We start from the raw sequence: 19,050 nt of genomic DNA, 5'->3' as shown, positions 1-19,050 counted from the left end.
TTATTTTGAATAATTTGCTAAAAATGTGGGGTTATCTTTCATTGTATCTGCATGTCTGTCTGACTTTACACTTGTTAATCTAAACTTTACTTTTTTTTTTTTTTTTTACAAATTTAGCAAATATTTGTCTTCTCTTTGAGTTTGTTGTCAGGTTTGCAGCCACAAAAGACTTTTTAATAACTGATTCTGGCATTTTGAAACTAAATATAAAACAATGTGTGTGTTTTTTATTGGACTGAATAAAATAAAAATAAAATAATTGAAAGTGCTTGGTATTCATAATTGGCAATGTGGACAATGCTTTAAATAATCCTTAAACAATATTGTGAGTCCACGAATGAATCAAGAATTAATTGAGCAGATAACTGAATAAACAACCTTTGCAATTTTAAAACACACATAGAATAAGCAAATGGTTTGTAGCTGATTAAATGTTTAGGTTAGGGTGTTAAGAGGGAATGTGGACTCATGACCTCAGTGTCTTCATCTGGTTTTAGTACTTAGTTTGGTTCTTCATTAGATTTCAGGCGAGGAGCTGCAATGTGTTTCACTTTCTTGGTGTTAATCAGTACTTCAGCAGCAGTCTGTGTCAGCAGCAGTTACTGCATTTATTTTTTTTTTACTAAAATCCATTACAATAACTCAGTCAGCTTAAAGCAAATGCCCGAAGTTTCATTTTATCTTATTTAGATGAAAACAGCACATCACACTACAATGTTTGAATAAAAGTATTTGTTTCAGTGAAGACAGTCTACTTTGGATTGTTGCATTCTAAGCCGCCTAATGATTTCTTGAAAGGACATGGACAGGGGATGTCTATGAGCTCCAGTGCATGCTACAGTTTGGGATGCAGACATGGATACGTTTCACATGCTTACTGTAAAACATGATGGCAATGATGATGGCAAAGACACTATGGTTGGAAACAGTTGCTTTTCATCCAAGCAGCTTCTTTAGGCTGAAGGAAGTTGGCTAGGGGACCCAGATATATCCTCCAGGGTGGGCTTTAATGGGCTCCATAGCTGGATGTTAGGGGAGGTGTGAGAATAGGGCAGAGTCAAAGGGATGCAATGATGGCAACTCCTGACACCCTTCATCCTTCTAGGAGGCGACTGTTAGTGTGTGGCTGCCTTGGTGGATGTGTGAAATGACCTGACAGTTTGGTGGAGCCAGTAACTGCACAATGGGCACATAGTACAGTACAGACCTGAAGTTGGTGAAAACCTGCAGAATAAGCTGAACTGGTTCAACAACACTGATGCCCTGTACAGGAAGGGCCAGATTCGCCTCCACCTGCTGAGGAGACTGAGGTCCTTTGGTGCGAGCAGGGCTCTTCTCCGAACATCCTATGACAATATGGTGGCCTCTGCAGTTTTTTACCCCGTTGTGTGCTGAGGGTGTGGCAGCACGGACGGAGACAGGAAGAGATTCAATGAGCTGGTTAAGGCAGCCGGCTCTTTCCTGGACTGCCCACTCGAGTCCGTCGAGGAGTTGGCAGACAGAAGGTTGTTGGCCAAACTGACATCAATCATGGAGAACACCTCCCACCCCCTGCACCACACTGTGGAGGCTCTGAGCAGCTCCTTCAGAGCAAGACTGTTAGACCCCCAGTGTTTGAAGGAGCATTTGGTATGTGTATGGTTATTATAGGAGAAACGTTTGTGTCTGTTATGTAACTTTTTGTGCCGTTTTCGAGGGAAAATGTCTTTGATTTAATCGTGGTGCAATATCTGGTGCTTGTGTTCTCGTTGCTGGAACACTGGAATTTCCCTATCGTGGGATCAATAAAGTCTTAGTCTGCACACAGAATCAGTGTAATCAATCTCTCCTTTTGCTTGACCATGTGTGTCTAGCTGTAGAAACTGTGGAAAAGTACTGTAAACTATTGTTCCTGTGTTTGTTACTATTTAAAAACAACATAAGCATTTCTGTTGTTTACAATGTAATTAGTCTTTTCCTCTTCTGCAAACCTTTACTTCACCACCATGTCAAGTGAAGCCTTCATTTGGGGACTATCCCATTCCCTTGGAAAGACCCGTTCAAAGTACATCAGATTAGATGGAAAGTGTCTGTGATTTGCCATCTTCGAGTCTTTCTACAGATGTTCTGTAGAGTTTAATTCTGGTCTTTGGTTGGACTTGTCCTGAAGCCATTCCAGCCTTACATTTCACTCACAGTCACTCACACAGTTAGACTGACTGCTAAGTCCTTGGTCACCTCCCTCACCAACATCCTCCATCTAGTTACTAAGTTTAGTTGGACAACCAAATCTAAAAAGACAGCTGGTAATTCCACACTTGTTCCATCTTACTTTTTCCCCACACATGCAGTGTGAATTTTGCTTTTCAGAACTTTGTCATTGAAATGAACTCAGTTTATTTTGCCAGAAGTCAACTGCAGGTTCTACGCTCATCTCCTAAAAAATAAAAGCAAACCGAATGCACTTGAACACAATTTGGACTACTAGAACAAAGGGTATATTTACTACTTGTAAAAAAATGATAGTGTTTGATTCTTAATTAATAAAAAAAATATATTTTCATTGTGTATTAGAAAAATGCTCATTTTGAAATAAATGGATGCAGTAGAAGCCCCTCATCACAGACGTGTGTCTTTATTGGGCTTAAAAATAGAGGATAGGTTATTTCAGACACTCTGCATAGCAAGTTTTCCTTATATATCTAATTTCTTTATATAGAAAACATATTGGTTGCAATACATTAAGACAAATACAGATTTCACCATAAAAATGAAGGAAACTTTTAAACTGATTTAGGACAGTTTCACTCTGGTCACAGCCAACTACACAGACTTTCGGGAATCTCCAGTTTAAAAAAAAAAATGTGGCCATGTATTGCGTGTGTTTGGCGAAGTGATCCCACCGCAAAACAGACAGACACAGAAGACGCAGGTTGTTTCCTCCTCGGGGCACTATCGCCATCATGTGGTGAAAGACAGGATACCTTCACACTGAAAATGCATATTGACCAATAAACAAACAAAATGACTAACCAGTAGAAATAAATGCTTCCCATTTGCTGTATGATTTTATTCGTTTAAGGATAAAATTTAAATCTAAATAATGAACTGACCAAACTGACCAACTTTGATATGCAGTAAAAACTAATGCACTTACATTTTCAGACAATGCAACAAAATTAAACTGTCATTTTTCCTTTGTACACATATATTAAAAGTGTATTTATACCATATTCTTTAAATAATACGGTAGGTGAGCTAATACGTCCATTATCTGTCATGCAGGTGGAGTGATTTTATTTTTATAATCTACTTCTGTGTCTTTTTTTGTGCTATGCACAGCAGGCTGATTTGGTTCTGTGTTTGAATTTATTGTACTAATAAAACCACCTTGATATTTCAACCACCCCGTGTACAGGAAATAACTGCTTCACTTCACTGCCAAAAAACAGATCCATTGGATTACTACCTGCAAAAAAGTATAGACCTAAGCCATTGAAGAAGAGTAAATAGCTATTTTTTATTATGAGTTTATCAATAGTTATGGACACACAGTATAATCATCTCTTTTCATTACAACATAAGATCAAAAGAGCATGACAGATCACTTCAACGGAATTTCATAGTTAAAAAAGAAATCAATAAATAAGAGCATAAATAAATCAAATACATGTTCTCAACTTAGATATAGATTCATAAGTACTAATATTGTGTTTGCATGCGTCATGAAACAGCCTCAACCATTTTCTGTACAAACACAAGAGATTGGTGGCAGGTACAAGTGAAGAGTTATTATACAGAATGGCTCAATGAGGCTACTAGACCATACCGAGGAAAGGCCCGACATAGAAAACAAGGACTCAGGAAGCACTTTATAGAGACCTCACACACACACACACACACTTCATCTTCCATTGTGGTAATATATACAAATGAAACGCATAAAAAAGTTTCAACATAGAAATTCTCACTTACACACACACAAACACGCTCTGAGTGACAGACCACCGTGTCTGGGAGACCCTGATTTTATAGACTACATTTCCCACCTCTTCCTGAGGAAAAAAAGACGCAGAGCCAGCTCAAGCACACTTGGCTTGGATTTGTGTTTTCAGCAGTATTACATCCAAAGTTGTCCTCTATGAAGGCCCAGGACTGCCAGTGTGACTGCCAAAAATGAAAGAAAAAGAAAGAAATTTGCATACACGTCACGTGTAAATGAATTTAATCTACACACGAATGTTGTGTTTCATGTTCCACTGAGTGGAAATTTGACATTTTGAATTCGTATACGTTTTACTAAATTCCAGATTGTTAATACAATTAAAAAAATTACAGTAACCTGAACATTTTAACATTTGAAATAAGGCAATTACAAACACAATAACACGACTTTCATTTTCATTACAAATGAACTTATTTCAGGTTTTGTTGCAAACTATGCTTAAGTTAGTTTGCCTAAGCTATCGATCAAATTTTTTAATTTTAAGATACAGTACAGTGGAAAAGGCCTCCGTCAGCTTTACTGTTTCAGCAATGTTGCAGGGACAATCAATGTATATTTCTAGGTCTATTTAATATTGTCTACGGGCCTAAGTATTTAGTATGTCCTCTTTTTGCATATCTCAAATTCTTTTAAGGAGACCGTCCTCCATCCATCCATCTATTATCTTTAACCGCTTATCCTGTTTAGGGTTGTTGGGGCTGGACCCTCTCCCAGCTAACCTTGGGGAAGAGGCAGGGTCCACCCTAAACAGGTTGCTAGCCTACGTCAGGGGCAGGAACCAGTAAATAATGTGTAATTTGGTACCAGGCTTTTATGGCTCCTCAGTACTTCCCAGAGTTCTTCATTAGACTTAAGCTGTCTCTATGCCCAGGTGATCCCACACTGCTTTTGTTATATTAACGTCTGGACTCTGGTGAGGCCAGTCCATGTCTGTTTATAATTCCCCGCCCCCAAATGTCATTTAACTGCAGTGTGCTTGGGAAACAGCTCCCAAACCTACCTTCCAAAAGGAATAGGGTGATGAAATAAAAACCAGTCTGTACATTTCAGAATTCATGATCCCATCAATGATTACACCAACTCAACTGGCAGAAATGCAGCCCCAAACCATGACTGACTCTCCACCATGTCTTACTGATGGCTGCAAGCACTCATTCTTCAACTCTTTATATTGTCAACAATTGAACCACAAAAATTTAAGATTTGATTCATCGCGTCATTGATCATGACTCCAATATTTTTGAACTTTTACATATATCAGCTTTTTCACCCTGTCCCCCTCTTTTTGTCTGCTATGCTTCCACAAAGCTCATACCTTATAAAGCTTCTTAAACCTAACTGTGTAAATATTTTCTAGTTGTATTCAAACGATGTGAAATTAAAACATAGAGGCATTGTAGCATTGCTAAAACAACAACAAAGCCTTTTGCAGAGTACTGTATATTTAATTTGTACAATCTTGATTCTTGATTTTTCACATTAGCTGTTTTTAAAGGTCTCTCTGGCATCCTCATCGTCATTTGTTGCTGCTACAATATGATTATAAGCCGAACTATAATTCAACATTTGACTTTGGCAGTAACTATGATTTTTTAAGCATGAAGTCCTGTTTAATTCACATATAATAAAAACATAAATTTATTTGGTTTCAGTACTGGTAGTCCTGATCATCCTTGGATTTCTGTGAGAATGTTTAACATTTGTCAAATTTGACCTTTCTCTAGAAGCGATTGTGCATCTCCGTCTGTGATTCTATTCTGATATGAGCCACTGTGTCTGAGGAGTCATCGACATTCTCATTTGAGAAGCTTCTAAAATAGACGATTAATCATGTGCCGATCTGCCTCTTTCCCCAGTTTACACTATTGTCATATTACAACTTCACTGTTCCTCCCAAGCACACAGATAGTAAGCTTGCTACTAGAAAACTAAATAAATAATTCAGTAAATGGTAAAAAAGGAACTCATTTAGCATCTGTATGGCCCTTTCCTCTTGATAAGGGTGTTTCACATTGAATATGGCTCACTGTCATCATCATTTAAACACAGAGGTAATTAAATCCTATACAAAATTACACCCCCCCCAACACACACGAACACACATTCTCTCTTTCACAAACACACACACATATACACACACACACACACCTAACTTTTGGAAAATAAATACAGAATACTTTTATCAACAACACAATCATCATTATCACATCATCATCATCATCATCATCTGTAGAATCCTGACTGATTTCCAGATTGTTGCTCTGGAGAAATGAATGGCAGTTATATAATAAATGTTGGCACAAGTAGTTGTAGTAGTACTAGTATTAGTAGTATTAGTAGTAGTAGTAGTAGTAGAAATGGCATTATCACAGATAAATAACATGGAAGTGACTTTATGAAAACCATCTTGGCCCCAAAAGATGTCTTCTTTGTCACTACTCAAACCAGTCCTGTTTCAGCTGTGGAATACGAAAGCCAGGTGGATTTGGATTTTGGATGCCTTGCATGGAAGTCCCTAAAAGTGCAGCAGTAGCAACCAGTATGTGGGACTGAGTGTTGGTTCACCTTTGCTGTTGTTGTTTTCAGTGTTAATGTCTCCATACATTCCAAACTGAAAGCTCAAACTAAAGAAAAACTACTAGTGTGCTTTTCAATCACCTGTTTTTTTTTTCTTCTTCTTCTGTTTTTCAATCAAAGCAGTACTCCAGCAATTTAGTATTGCACTAGTATAAAGTTGGGAGATGTGTCAAAAGCCAGATTCAGAGTTTGTTGTCAAGCAGCAAAAATGCTGGATCCTTCATTTTTGTAATAAAACCTGAATCTTTTCTTTTTTCTTACTGCATAAAATCCACTCTTCTCTTTCTGAGACTTGACAGAAACCTATTTGACATACCTTAATTTCACATGTATTGCTGGAGCACTCCTCAAAAATAACCATAGCACAAATTATGAACAGGATATCTTTAAAAAAATGTATCAATTTCTATCTTTGGTTGCATAGTGTACAACAAACTGGCTTCCTATCTGCGATTTATGCAAAGGAGAATTGTTGTGACTATAAGCGAAACTAGAATAGTTCACATTGTACTTTTGTCATCTGGCTGTATTGTCATCTCTGTTCCTGTCATGATGCAAGACAAGTAAATTAGACAAATAATATATGAACAGTTTTGGTCAAGTTACAGTAGTACAACTACTTTAAGGGCTGTGCACTTTTAGGGCTGTGCACAGTGTGGCAGAGCACAGAAAGTTAAGCAAAGCCCATTCAGGGCAGGCATAAAGCACACTGTAGCTTTAAGATCAAAAGAGGAATCTGAAAAGGAACGTTCAAAATTTCCGCATTTATTTGCTGGTATTTACATCTACATATATCAATATCATAGAACACTGGCTTTTGTATCAGATCACGATACGTTTAAGTGTGCAAAAATACCACAAAATGACAAAAATATTGAATATCTTGAAAGAGAACCACTGAACACAAAACAGGTCAGCAAAGGCCTCAAAACCCAACCTAAAAACTAGTCAGTGACATCACCAACAATCACCACAAAGCAGGGGTGAAGATATCACATTCCACAATATGAAGAAAACTTCATGAGCAGAAACACAGAGGCCCTACCACAAGATTTAAACCCCTCATCAGCAGTTAAGAACCACAAAACCAGGTTGGTAGAATCTGCTAAAAGGTACAGAGATGATCCACAAAAATCCACTTAAAGATTTAAAAGACTGCTGAGACCAAGAAACATCTCTATGAAATTAATGGCAAAATGGCATAAAAGCTCATAAACAGATAGAACTCTGCTAGAACAAACAATAACTGAAGGAGGCTGCAACAGAAGCCTGGAAAACCATCAAAAGAAACCAACACATGGCCAATGTCTCAGGCTTGATGCATTTACAAATTTGCAACCAAATATTAAGTTTTATTTGCTTTAAAGCTATTCAAATTCTTTTGCTCATTTAAAATTTGGGTGATCTGATACAAAGGTGCTATATTCTGTCCTCTGTTGTTAAATACATATAGATGTAAATACAAAAAACAAATTATTGACCTTTCCGTTCCTATAATTGTGGAAGGGACTATAACATAAAGAAAACAGTAATGGGAAACCATCCGAACACAGCAGACACTAAATGTACTGCTTCATAGTTTACACATTCAATAGTAATATGGAGCCTTGCTCCCTAAACCAGCAGCAAAGACACACAGAGGTTGCTGCAGTGTCTAAAACAAATGAGGCCATATTTTAGCTCACTATGTTGTATATATTTCTACATGGCCGACATTAGCTAGTAAGACATCAAGTGTGCTTTTTTAATTGACTGGGAACCTCTGCCAGTATCAACCTGCTGATTTTAATCTTGTAACCAGACTGTCAGTCAGCACAGTTTACATGGACATCTCTGTAACATGTGAAGCCTTGTATCACATGCAAAAATGCCTCCTGCAGCCACACTTATCACATCAGTGTAGAAAATGTAGGTATACACTAAGCAGTAATTTCTGGCCATCTCAGACGTAATCCATCACCCCTTCCTGTTAGATTTTAAATATGCAGTGTAGATTAATCAGGTCCCTAATGCCTATTGGTTGACAAAAAACTACGAATCAGCACTAAACTCATTCATTTAGTGTTTAGTAATTAAACAAATATCAACTACAGGCCATTTATTTAAGGTCTTGGGAATTAACAAAAGGTCCCAGGAGACTCTTGTTTGGCAGTCAGAGGATTACTACTAATGGTTTATAGCCCTTTATATCACAAACTGTCTGATGTTGACCTATACAAAGTAACATACAGATTTGACATTTCAGTTTCTTCACATTGGAGAGATTAAATCGTAATATAATACTACACTGCATTTTCTACTTGTTCTTATTCTTATACTAATTATAGGGATTTTGTGTTAGATGGTAAATGTCCTCCATCTCTACTAAATATTGCTCAAGTGTAAATTTACCCTGTAAAAAACCAATATTCCCCTAAATCCAGGGAGAATGAATATAAATATCATGGCAAAGAGGAAAAAGATTGCTGTGCACAGGTGGTGATCATACAGACAACCAAATCTCTTCATTTGCTAAGTTATTATCCCCATAGCATACTCTAGTCTACTCTATCACTATAAGTACTTACAACTCCTTTCATGGCTCTTCGAGTTACAGAGAGGGGGTTTAAAGAAAATTCTGTGCATTTACAGCTTAATGTTTATGTTGTAGTTTTGTATATCAGTGGCTGAATTGCTAAATTAAAGGCAGGGTGAAAGAAATAGAAAGAAACAAATCCCTGTTTTCCATCTAAATTGTTTTAGAAAACCCGTTTAAAACCTGTCTGATGGTTCCCGATTGTCAAGTCTCTGCATTACAACCTGCATCATCATGGTGCATAAAAATACAATGCTATAAGTTGTAAAATAACTAAACCTTCCTTCACGTGTTCTCATTTGTAAGCAGGCTCAGCATAGAATAAGGGGAAAATACCAGATGATCATTTCATACTTTACAAGTTCTATAAAGAACTGATGTGGTGTTGAGAGGGCAAGATGAAAGAGAAAAAGTGGTCATGGTGTTCTCTTCTTCAGAGGAAAGAGACACACACTGTTTTTATATTACACAGCCTGCAGTGTTCTTACAGCCACAAGACAGAGTGACCTGTTAGTACTTCTGTGTGCAGTATATAAACCAATGTTTCCAAATGTCCAAAGGTGATGTATGATTGTGTGTGTGCGTGTGAAAGATTGTCCATCATCTCCATAGACATGTCTTTTTAACGTGTTAAGAACCACACAGAACACCTTCAACATCTACCCTCTGTACAATCTGACTTAATTTGTAAGGCTTGAAACACACTGCCAACATGTAAAGGTGGCCTGTTTAGTATACATAATGGTTTTTTTACCCTCATCTTGGTCAAGCTAACACTAGCTTGTGTGACATGTCAACCAACAATGTATGAAATCAAAGTGCTCTTTCTCTTGTGCACTGGAGGGCAGGGTGACCAGTCACCATGGCCTTGTCTTAGCTGCATCCACCACAGCTCTGAACTTTCTATAACAAATCTGTGATTTCTGGATGTCTGTTTCTAAATGTGCACCTACTTGGACAGACTTCTCACTTGTTTGTTCATATACAAATATATATGTGTTAAAAATATTCAGAAGTTACATACTGTAGTTTTAAATTTACCTGCCACCAAAAGTATATATGAAATCCTAAATACCTAAATATTACCATATGAGCATGATTTGTAATTGGATTTCTCCTCCAATTAAAGAAAAAAACTCTAAACAGAATCCTATTGACAGCAGTGTAACTGTTAATCCGATGGCAGGTTAGTGTACCATGAAGCTTCATTTTGTTTAAAGAGTGGAGTAGACTTTAAATTAGTCATAAAGAATTAATATATCATTTTTTACATTTAATCTTTAAATTTCCATCAGAGATCTTGACTGTACTGTGAGAGCAGGGTGATGACTCAAAAGGGGCTTTGTTATGTTCATGGTAAACAATCAGGCCACTGGTCAGGAGACTGTTGGGGGGAGATTATGACTGTTCCGGGCACATTATCTCTGCATATATGCATGATATATTCATATTGCAGCCCTGTAACGTGATGTGGACAACTAATCTTTTTTTTCGTTTGTGTTGTGCATTGCGAGTTTACTGCATGACAACCCTCTGTATGTCCCTGGTGTGTCCTCATAGCCTTGTCTGAGCCTCTGGGATGTAGATCTCGATGCTGTCAGCGCTCTCTGTTGCTGAGTTCTGCCTCACAGATGCTGCTCTCTTGGCGGCCATCAGGCGCTTCCTGGCCTCTTGCCGCTGTTTCTCTGAGCTCTCCAGTGAGCGGTCCCTGGCCAGAGGAGGGTGGTGGTGGGGGCCCTTGGGTGGCTTTTTTGGCACTGGCGGTGGGAGACGCCTCTCCTGGTGGCAGAGCATGGTGGGAAGGAGGGCAGAACATTTCAGGAGAAGGACAGATGTATGTGTGTGTGAAAACCATTAATACACACATGATGGATGATCCTCCACATTTTCTACATATGTCACTACACACAGGTACTTTACATGCTGCTTTTGGAGTTGTTGAAGCAAAGAGTCTTTATCTAAGGGTTCTGTTATATAACAACCTGCGTTAAAGGCTTCGAAATGGAATTTGTGTTAATGCCTTGTTATATCGTTGACATTGACAGTGCCAGTTAATTCTCCAAATTGTTTCAGTTTATATCTATACTTAGTCATCAAAACTAGGAGGTAACAAACTATTATTACTTGATTAATTTTTTTTTCTCCTTACAGCTTATCCCATGAGTTCATGCACACCACAGGATGGGGTTTTGTTTTTACGCCGGATGCCCTTCCTGGCTCAACCTTCCCCAATTTTTACCGGGCTTGGGACCAGAACTGAATGGCTGGAGATGGGCTCTAGGGGGTTCAGTGTCTTGCTCAGGGACACTTTAACTGCACTTAAATAGAAGTTTCAAGCGTCTGTACTTTGTGTGTTTGTTTTTTTGTCAACTTTTTACTTTTACTCCCTATATTTTAAACAGAAAACAGAACAGTTGATATTCACAAGCAGCTTTGTACAATGCCTCACCCTCAAAAGTTTATCTGTAGTCTAACATCAGCTCAGCTGTATTGAGTAACTACAGTAATTACGTGTCTGCTTATAAACATAAGTCTCGACGTGAGAACTAATGACCAAAGCACTGCAGGTCTACATAAACTGATCTGTGTCAACTTTAGCACATTGCTAAAAATCTTGCGACTGGTAAAAATGTACTATGAAGTAGGCTAATTTTCTACGAATAACCATCTAAAACAGACGCTAACTGCAGGTATCTCTGCACCTGATCACTTCACATCAGTCTGTCTGCACTAACACTGTTATTTAGGCTGTTTGAGGTTGTGTGTTTTGTCCCGCCCACTCACGGGTGGGATTGACCCCAGCGCAACCAAGTGTTTCATTCAGTGCACATCCAAACTGTGTGAACGACAGCATTTACCAGCGAACAGCCAAAAGCTTTAGGATTGTGAATGAAAACGTACTAGTTCAGTGAGTTGGTGAGATGCTTGGCATGATGAATTGCTGCTGGTTAGGTAGCTAGCATTAGGTGATTAACGGTCTAAGCGGAGATAAATACTGTTGATGCGTGTTGGGGACTGTGAGATGAGACTCAGCTGCTGCCGTATGCACAAAGGTTTTGTTCTGTTCAAATAGTAAAAAAGGTCTGACTTTTTTGTTGATTTTGAATTTTGAAGGGTAAAAATGAAGCAACAGTGAATAATATTTGACACAGTAGATATGAAATTATTTTACAATATTTTACGATTTTGAACATGATTGATCTAATATATGGCCATAATTAATACTCATTTTAAGCTACCAAAATGTTACTTTGCTGACAGTAAGTTAAGCTAACTTGGATTATGTTAGGTAATGAAAGATAAGCATTTTATATATCACGTTATTGTATTAGAATAGAAGACAATGCCGTTACTGGGAACAACAAAATTGAAATGCAATTATTAAGTAGCCAAAGAACTTAAAAAAATATGAAATAAATAAGTCTAAGGAAAGGTTTAAAAAAAAAAAAAAAACATACTATACATACAAGGTATTTTCACATCCTGCAGGTTTTGCAGAGTTTACTTTCATTTAGTTTCGGGTGAGGGGCTCTAAGGCTAAGGGCTGAGGAAACATGAGGGCCTACTGTATTCTCAACCAATGGGAAACCAGATGATTTTAGGCAGGATGGCTCGACATCCTGGGACAGAGAATTGTTTAAGAACTTGATGCCGACATCAGTCAGCTCATCTTCAGATTTACTCAGCACTTGCCCAGAGACGCTATCAGGTCCTGCAGCTTTGAAGGATGTGGCTGCTGTGGGCTGGTGGATTCAGTGTGGCTCATCATACATGGCTAAGTGCTCAAGAAATGGTTTAAGTTCTCAGCAAGCGAGGTTTCACTATCATGGGGCGGAAGTGTGCTGGGCCTGTTGCTGTTGATATGCTGGACCCCCTACCTTGAGTTGTCTGGAAGCAGACTCCTCCTAAAGGCAGCTTTGGCTTCTCTGATAGGTCTTTTCAGGCCGGGCGACTGTGGCTCAGGAGGTAGAGCAGTCATCCACTAACCCCAGGGTTGTTGGTCCTTGAGCAAAACACTGAACCCCTACTTAGTTGCTCCTGATGAATGTAGGCCTAGCAGCTCACCCATCTGTGTGTGCGAATGGGTGAATGAGAAGCAGTGTAAAGCGCTTTGGGTACCAATAAAGTAGAAAAGTGCAGACCATTTACCATTTTCAGGTTGGTTCTGGCATCACTGTGTAGTGCGCCATCACCAGACCTGAATGCAATGTTCCTCTCCCTGAGCAAGTACTGACCTTTTTTTTGTCATTTGTGTCGGGCTAGACCTAGATAAATGGTGTGAACTTATAAAGCGCATTTCTACCTATTGGTACTAAAAGTGCTTTACACTGCTTCTCATTCACACACTTGCACTCACAATCACACACACACTCACACATCAATGGGGGAGCTGCTGTGAAGCCGGCCTACACTCTCCGGGAGCAACTAATTTAGGGTTGAGTGTCTTGCTCAAGGACACGTCGATATGTGACTGGAGGAGCCATGGACTGTGGGATTGGTGGACGACTGCTCTACCTTCTGCGCCACAGTTGCCCCCTGTAGATGCACTTTTCCACAGTGTCCACTGTCACTGTAGAACACAATGTAGCCCAGGACAGCTGTTGTGTACTGCTTCAGATGTGCAAAAACATATTTGTTGAGACCCTTGGGTCTTGTTTTCTCAGCCCTAAATCAGCATGGTTCAAGCAAAAATGTGAACAGGTTCAGAATACATGCTGTTGTGCAACCTGCCATTAATGTATTCACTCATTAGCTTTACTTCTTGTTGTAACTATATATTACAATTTCAACTAATTTATATAGTAGAATTGTAAAAACAGTGATATTATGAAGAAAACAATACATATGTCAGTTCAGGTTAAATATTATAGAACTATCAGCCTGCTGGTATGATCAACTTCACATAAGTATATTGGACAGAAAACCAACTCTTTCTAAAAAAATAGTGATATATTTGAGGCATTTGTTTTTTTTAGATAGAGTTGGGGGTTTAGGCTAAGTATGAATGTTAATAACATCTTATAACATCCACCATGATAACATTTTCTATCAGCTGAGCCACATTTGCCCCATATTTGAAATTTATTGTGAAATAATAAAAAGTAGACATATATTATTATTAACTTTCATTTTTATTTTTTAAAATGAATTAAATATAATAATTTTTCAAATCACCATTTATTCAATTTATCTTTTAAAACATTTCGCCTACTGGTGGTGGAAAAAGTTTAATGTCAAGTCCTGCCAAAAATTGGTATGAACACAATAATTTTTTGACTTGGATTTACTTTTGCCATCGCTGTTAGTTTTACAACAATATGTCTTAGTAGGCATACTTCAGTGTGACAACCTATGGGTAGTCATATTAGTTATAATATTCACTGCATGCAAACTGGGCACAGTGGGAAACAAGGGCAGTTCTATAGGGTGGCAGTGGCACTTACACATAAACTAACACATATTAATTTTTTTAATTAATAAATAGTTTACATCTATATAGTTCGTCAAAAATTGGCATTTGTATACAATCCAATAACTTCTAGTGGAAACGAAAGCTTCCTTTTCCTTCACTAATTGTTTCTGTGGTAATGACTCAAACTAAACTAGAGCAGAAGTTAAGCTGTATATTATCTTACTACACTGACTTAGCTTCTTGCTGTCTGGTAATGCCGTGAAACATGAATAGTGTTGGTACTGGCATAATTGGGAGCTACGGTCTTAAATCTACTGCTGCTCTTTGCCCTCTTCCCTGGTGCTGGGTGACTTTGACTTCCTTAATCTAATCCAAGCCTTTCAGCAACACCTTGACATGTTTAAACTTTGCTCTCATGTATGAGAAAGTAGTGGCGGTGTAAAGAGTGGTTTTCAATGATGATCAGCCGGGTAATATATATACCTGTCTATCTTGTGGAAATTTTTTTACTGCACATACAGTCAATATAAAAATAAATAATCTCCTCAAAAACCTTTTAATGTTTGACAACATTGAGTCACGGTTGATAAATGTTTGGCTTTTTTTGACAAAGATTTTAAATAAATACTCGTACAAATTAAATTTTAAAATTAATTAAAAATAATAAATGAAAAAATTGCATAGTCACTTTTCTATCTTATCGATAGCTGACGTACTTTACACAGTTTTTCTTTCACTCATTTACTCTCACAGATGGAGATGCTATGTAGCCAGTGCCCCTAGTGGGAGCAGCTTGGGGTTCAGTGTCATGCTCAAGAACACTTCAACATATTGCAGGAGGAGCGGGGAACTTAACCAACAACCCTGGGTTTGGTGAAGGACTGCTCTACCCCGAGCCAGTTTTAAAATGGTTCACATAAATCGTCCATAGTGTGGCTAGTTGGTTTCCAAGGTCATATAATCAGTTACATAAATGGAGATCAGTTGAGCAAAGTGAATGTGTTTAATGCAACCCTTTTTTTTTTGTCCTTTCAGCTTATCCCGTGAGTTCAGGGTCGCCACGTCAGATCATTGTTCGGATGTTGATTTGGCACCCTGTCTACAAAAAATTATATTCCTGTGCAACTAAACTGCAAGCGCAATTACTTTTCTAATGTAATTACATTTACAATGTAACTACATTTACATAGTAATTACTACTAGATTAAGTTTTCGATTAACATATTGACAATATGTTGACATGTTACATAATCAGCGAGTCGCAAATTTGTTGGTACTAAACATATCAAAATAAAATGTGAGCAAATAACAGAATAACAGGTATGCTAAAATATCCAATCAAGCAGTAAAATATTGTGCTTTGTTTTATGCCAGAATATGCAGTCTTGCAATTTATAGTTTTAGGCAGTTACAGCAGCTGGTTAGGGTGAAACAAAGGGCCACTTTGTCCAGTCCTTTTGTATTACATGCTGATGCTTAAGGTACCCATTTGCATCAATCATCAACACACAGAGCTTTTTGTGAAATACAATGGAAACCCAGATGCTTCAACATTCAATATCTAAAGCAATGAGTAGTATAAAGTGACCAGATGTGGGTTTCCTAAAGCATCCAGCTGGTACCTGTGACATCAGTATGAGAAACCAAAAGGTGTAAAAAAAAGTGGCGCAAATGATGATGCCTTGAAGAGCATCTTTATCTGACACGGTAGGATGAGAAAATGTTGTAAATACACCTCTGTCTGGAAGGTCCAATAAATGGTGAATCAGTATTCTGGTCAAAATCTACACTATGAAGACAATAGAACCCTCCAGTCAACTCTGTGAAAAGATTATTAAAAAGTGGAAGGCATGGGATGGATACAAGAGCATTTCCAAAACAGTAAAAATGTCTTTGACAACAGTTAAATTTATCCAGACACGGAAGAAATACAGCAAATGTGTAAATCTGCCTAGAGCAGGTCAGCCCCAAAGACAGATTCACCATGCAAAAAAGTAGACTAGTAAGAGAGGCCTTCAAGACAACTATGACTCATCTGAAGGAGCTAAAAGCTTCAACAGTTGAGACGGGAGACACTGTAAAAAAATAAGAGGTGAAAACGTTTAAGTGCAGTGATTTTTTCTATACACACTGTGCATAGACATGGCACTTGGTTATTATGGATATTTATAGGTATTATGCTTATGAGATTTGAGAATTCATGGCAACAATCAGATGGGAAGAAATGATCAGCCAAGTAACCAATAAAACAACAGTTACGGCAGATTAGGAAATTTGAATTTTGGTAGAGTTGTAAACTTCAAAACAGCTAAGTATGGTGGGAAATTTAAACGAGGAAGTAGGTCTTTAAAGTGTGATGGGTGTTTATGAAACCCAGTTATGAATATCATTTTACCATTCACAATTTTACTTCTAAATAACTTTAAATATTAATTCAATCCTTTCTTGTTGTCTAGCCATTTTTGTTTATGTACATCTTTCTATCTGGGTGTCATATGAATCAACAGTGTCGACATGTATAGTATTTGTGCCCCAGGCTCTCCTGTACATCTATGGTGTCACTGGCAGCTAAACACACACACACACACACACACACACACACACACACACACACACACACACACACACACACACACACACACACACACACACACACAATACAAAAAGCAACAGAAAATGAAGCAGCTGCAGGTGGCAGAAGGACGAAAGGAAGGGCAGAAGGAAGCATGGACAGGTAGATGGAAAAAACAGACATGATGAATCTACGGAGGCCCAGAGGTCAAGACCCTGTGGTGTTGTTGGCATTGCAGTTCTGCTGATTGATGCATGGCTGTTTGCAAGCGCCTTCACTGTCAACACAAAGAAGCACAAGAAAGAAAAAGACAGCAATGAGAGAAAATGAGGAAGCCAGTAGAGTCAATATTCACAGTGATGCTAAATCACAACAGTAACAGCTGAAAGAGAGCAACAGACAAGGCAGACCACAGGTGAAGAAAGATTTAGAGACATTTTAAAAGAATAAGAAAATGAAAGGTATGTATCACCACAGAGATCAAGTCAGAGAACTGTGCACAAGCACTGCACCTTGACAAAAACCTGGGTAACACTATCCGCTTTCTTTACTTTACTGTGACTGCACATCAAACAAGCATGGAATGAAGCTCAGATAACTAAAAAAAACAAACTCTGTTGTATAGTAAAATATATTAAAGTAACTGTCATAATTTTTACATTGTAATATTAAGATTCAGAGAGAAATGGAATTTCTTATGTAAATTTGTAAATATTTACAAATATTTTTTATGTAATAAATTATCTGTTTGGGGAGAGTTTTATTAGGGACTTACTTGTACTATTTAATTTTTTTTTATAATCAATGCATATTAACCAAGAATTATATTTTAAGGAAAAGGTAGCATAGAATCTTTGCATGCGTCTTTGAACAAAACAATATTCCAGCAATTTTAATCAGAGACGGTTGGAAATGTGAAAGAGGTGCTGCATGTCTGGATTATCTCCTCTGTACAAGTAAGTGAAGTCATTGCCTTTCTACCTTACATTTGTTTTAATATGTAGGCCCTTGTGTTTCTACACTGGGAAGGTCCGACAAGGTATTAGAAAAACTATTTACATTAAGGACCCCAAATGGCCTAGAAAGTACGGAGGATTTATTAACAGAAATAAATATAATATTAATAATAATCATGTTTTAATCTGTGAATTATTCATCTAAAAATGACATTTTCTATAGCCCTTCACATCTAACGTTAACATTAGGAGGCGTCCTGCCATGTTAGCACATATAACATTAGTCAACAGTGGACAAACCAAACCCTGCCTAAAGAGCGCGTCTCGGTGGTCTCTGTGTATCTATTTGTGAAACCCGAACACGCAAGTTTGTTTAAGAATGGAATTGTCTAATTGGGTTTTCTTGCAGTGTTTTTATGTTTAAGTGACCTTATTGTTTCCTGCTGTAGAGCAACATACTGACAACTGAACGCAAGCTAACGTTAGCTTTACCTTGGTCAAACATAGGTATAACACTCAATGCACTGAACAGGTTTTACTGATTTTAAAGACAGACAACAGAGAAATTAGCTGTCAAAAACCATGACGGCTCATGCAGGAGTAATTGAACAAGTTTTTTTTTTTTTTTTAAATCAAGGAGGTGAAACTACTGTCTCTCTCACACACACAAACACTGCCTCATCCATGCTTAAATACAGCACAAATTCTTGCACTTGGTGGCTTCTATGTACCTTTATTCTCCTCAAATCATTCTTCTTTATGTATGAATAATGGCTCAGACAAAATATTATTCTGTTCACAGAAGCAAAGCACTGACATGGGACGGGAAGCCGTTATACGCAGCCTTATACTGTACCTTGGCGGGAAGAAGAGGAACCTTTTGAAGATTGCATTTTAAAGCATTTTTTTTTATTTTAATGTGCAAAAATGAAGAGAATAAAGTTAAGAGAGTATAAAAACTGGAAAAAAAAC

The 19,050-nt window shown here is 37.8% G+C and overlaps 1 protein-coding gene across 9 annotated transcripts in view; it reads right to left on the bottom strand.

Annotated features, from left to right (window-relative positions):
- Positions 1-2,810: 2,810 nt before the first annotated feature.
- dlgap1a (discs, large (Drosophila) homolog-associated protein 1a) overlaps positions 2,811-19,050 on the bottom strand; it is a 90,907-nt gene continuing 74,667 nt past the window's right edge. For 7 of the 9 annotated variants that reach the window (XM_067474966.1, XM_067474969.1, XM_067474970.1 and 4 more), the window contains one exon: positions 4,008-10,916. In XM_067474966.1, coding sequence (XP_067331067.1) covers positions 10,692-10,916 — 225 coding nt within the window. In that variant the 3' untranslated portion in view covers positions 4,008-10,691. The other 2 variants (XM_067474968.1, XM_067474971.1) reach the window with 2 other exon arrangements.

Source organism: Channa argus, chromosome 14 (genome assembly GCF_033026475.1).
Source record: "Channa argus isolate prfri chromosome 14, Channa argus male v1.0, whole genome shotgun sequence".
NCBI classification, from domain to species: domain Eukaryota; kingdom Metazoa; phylum Chordata; class Actinopteri; order Anabantiformes; family Channidae; genus Channa; species Channa argus.
The sequence above is the reverse complement of the archived record's forward strand: the minus strand, read 5'-3'. Positions and strand labels throughout refer to the sequence as shown.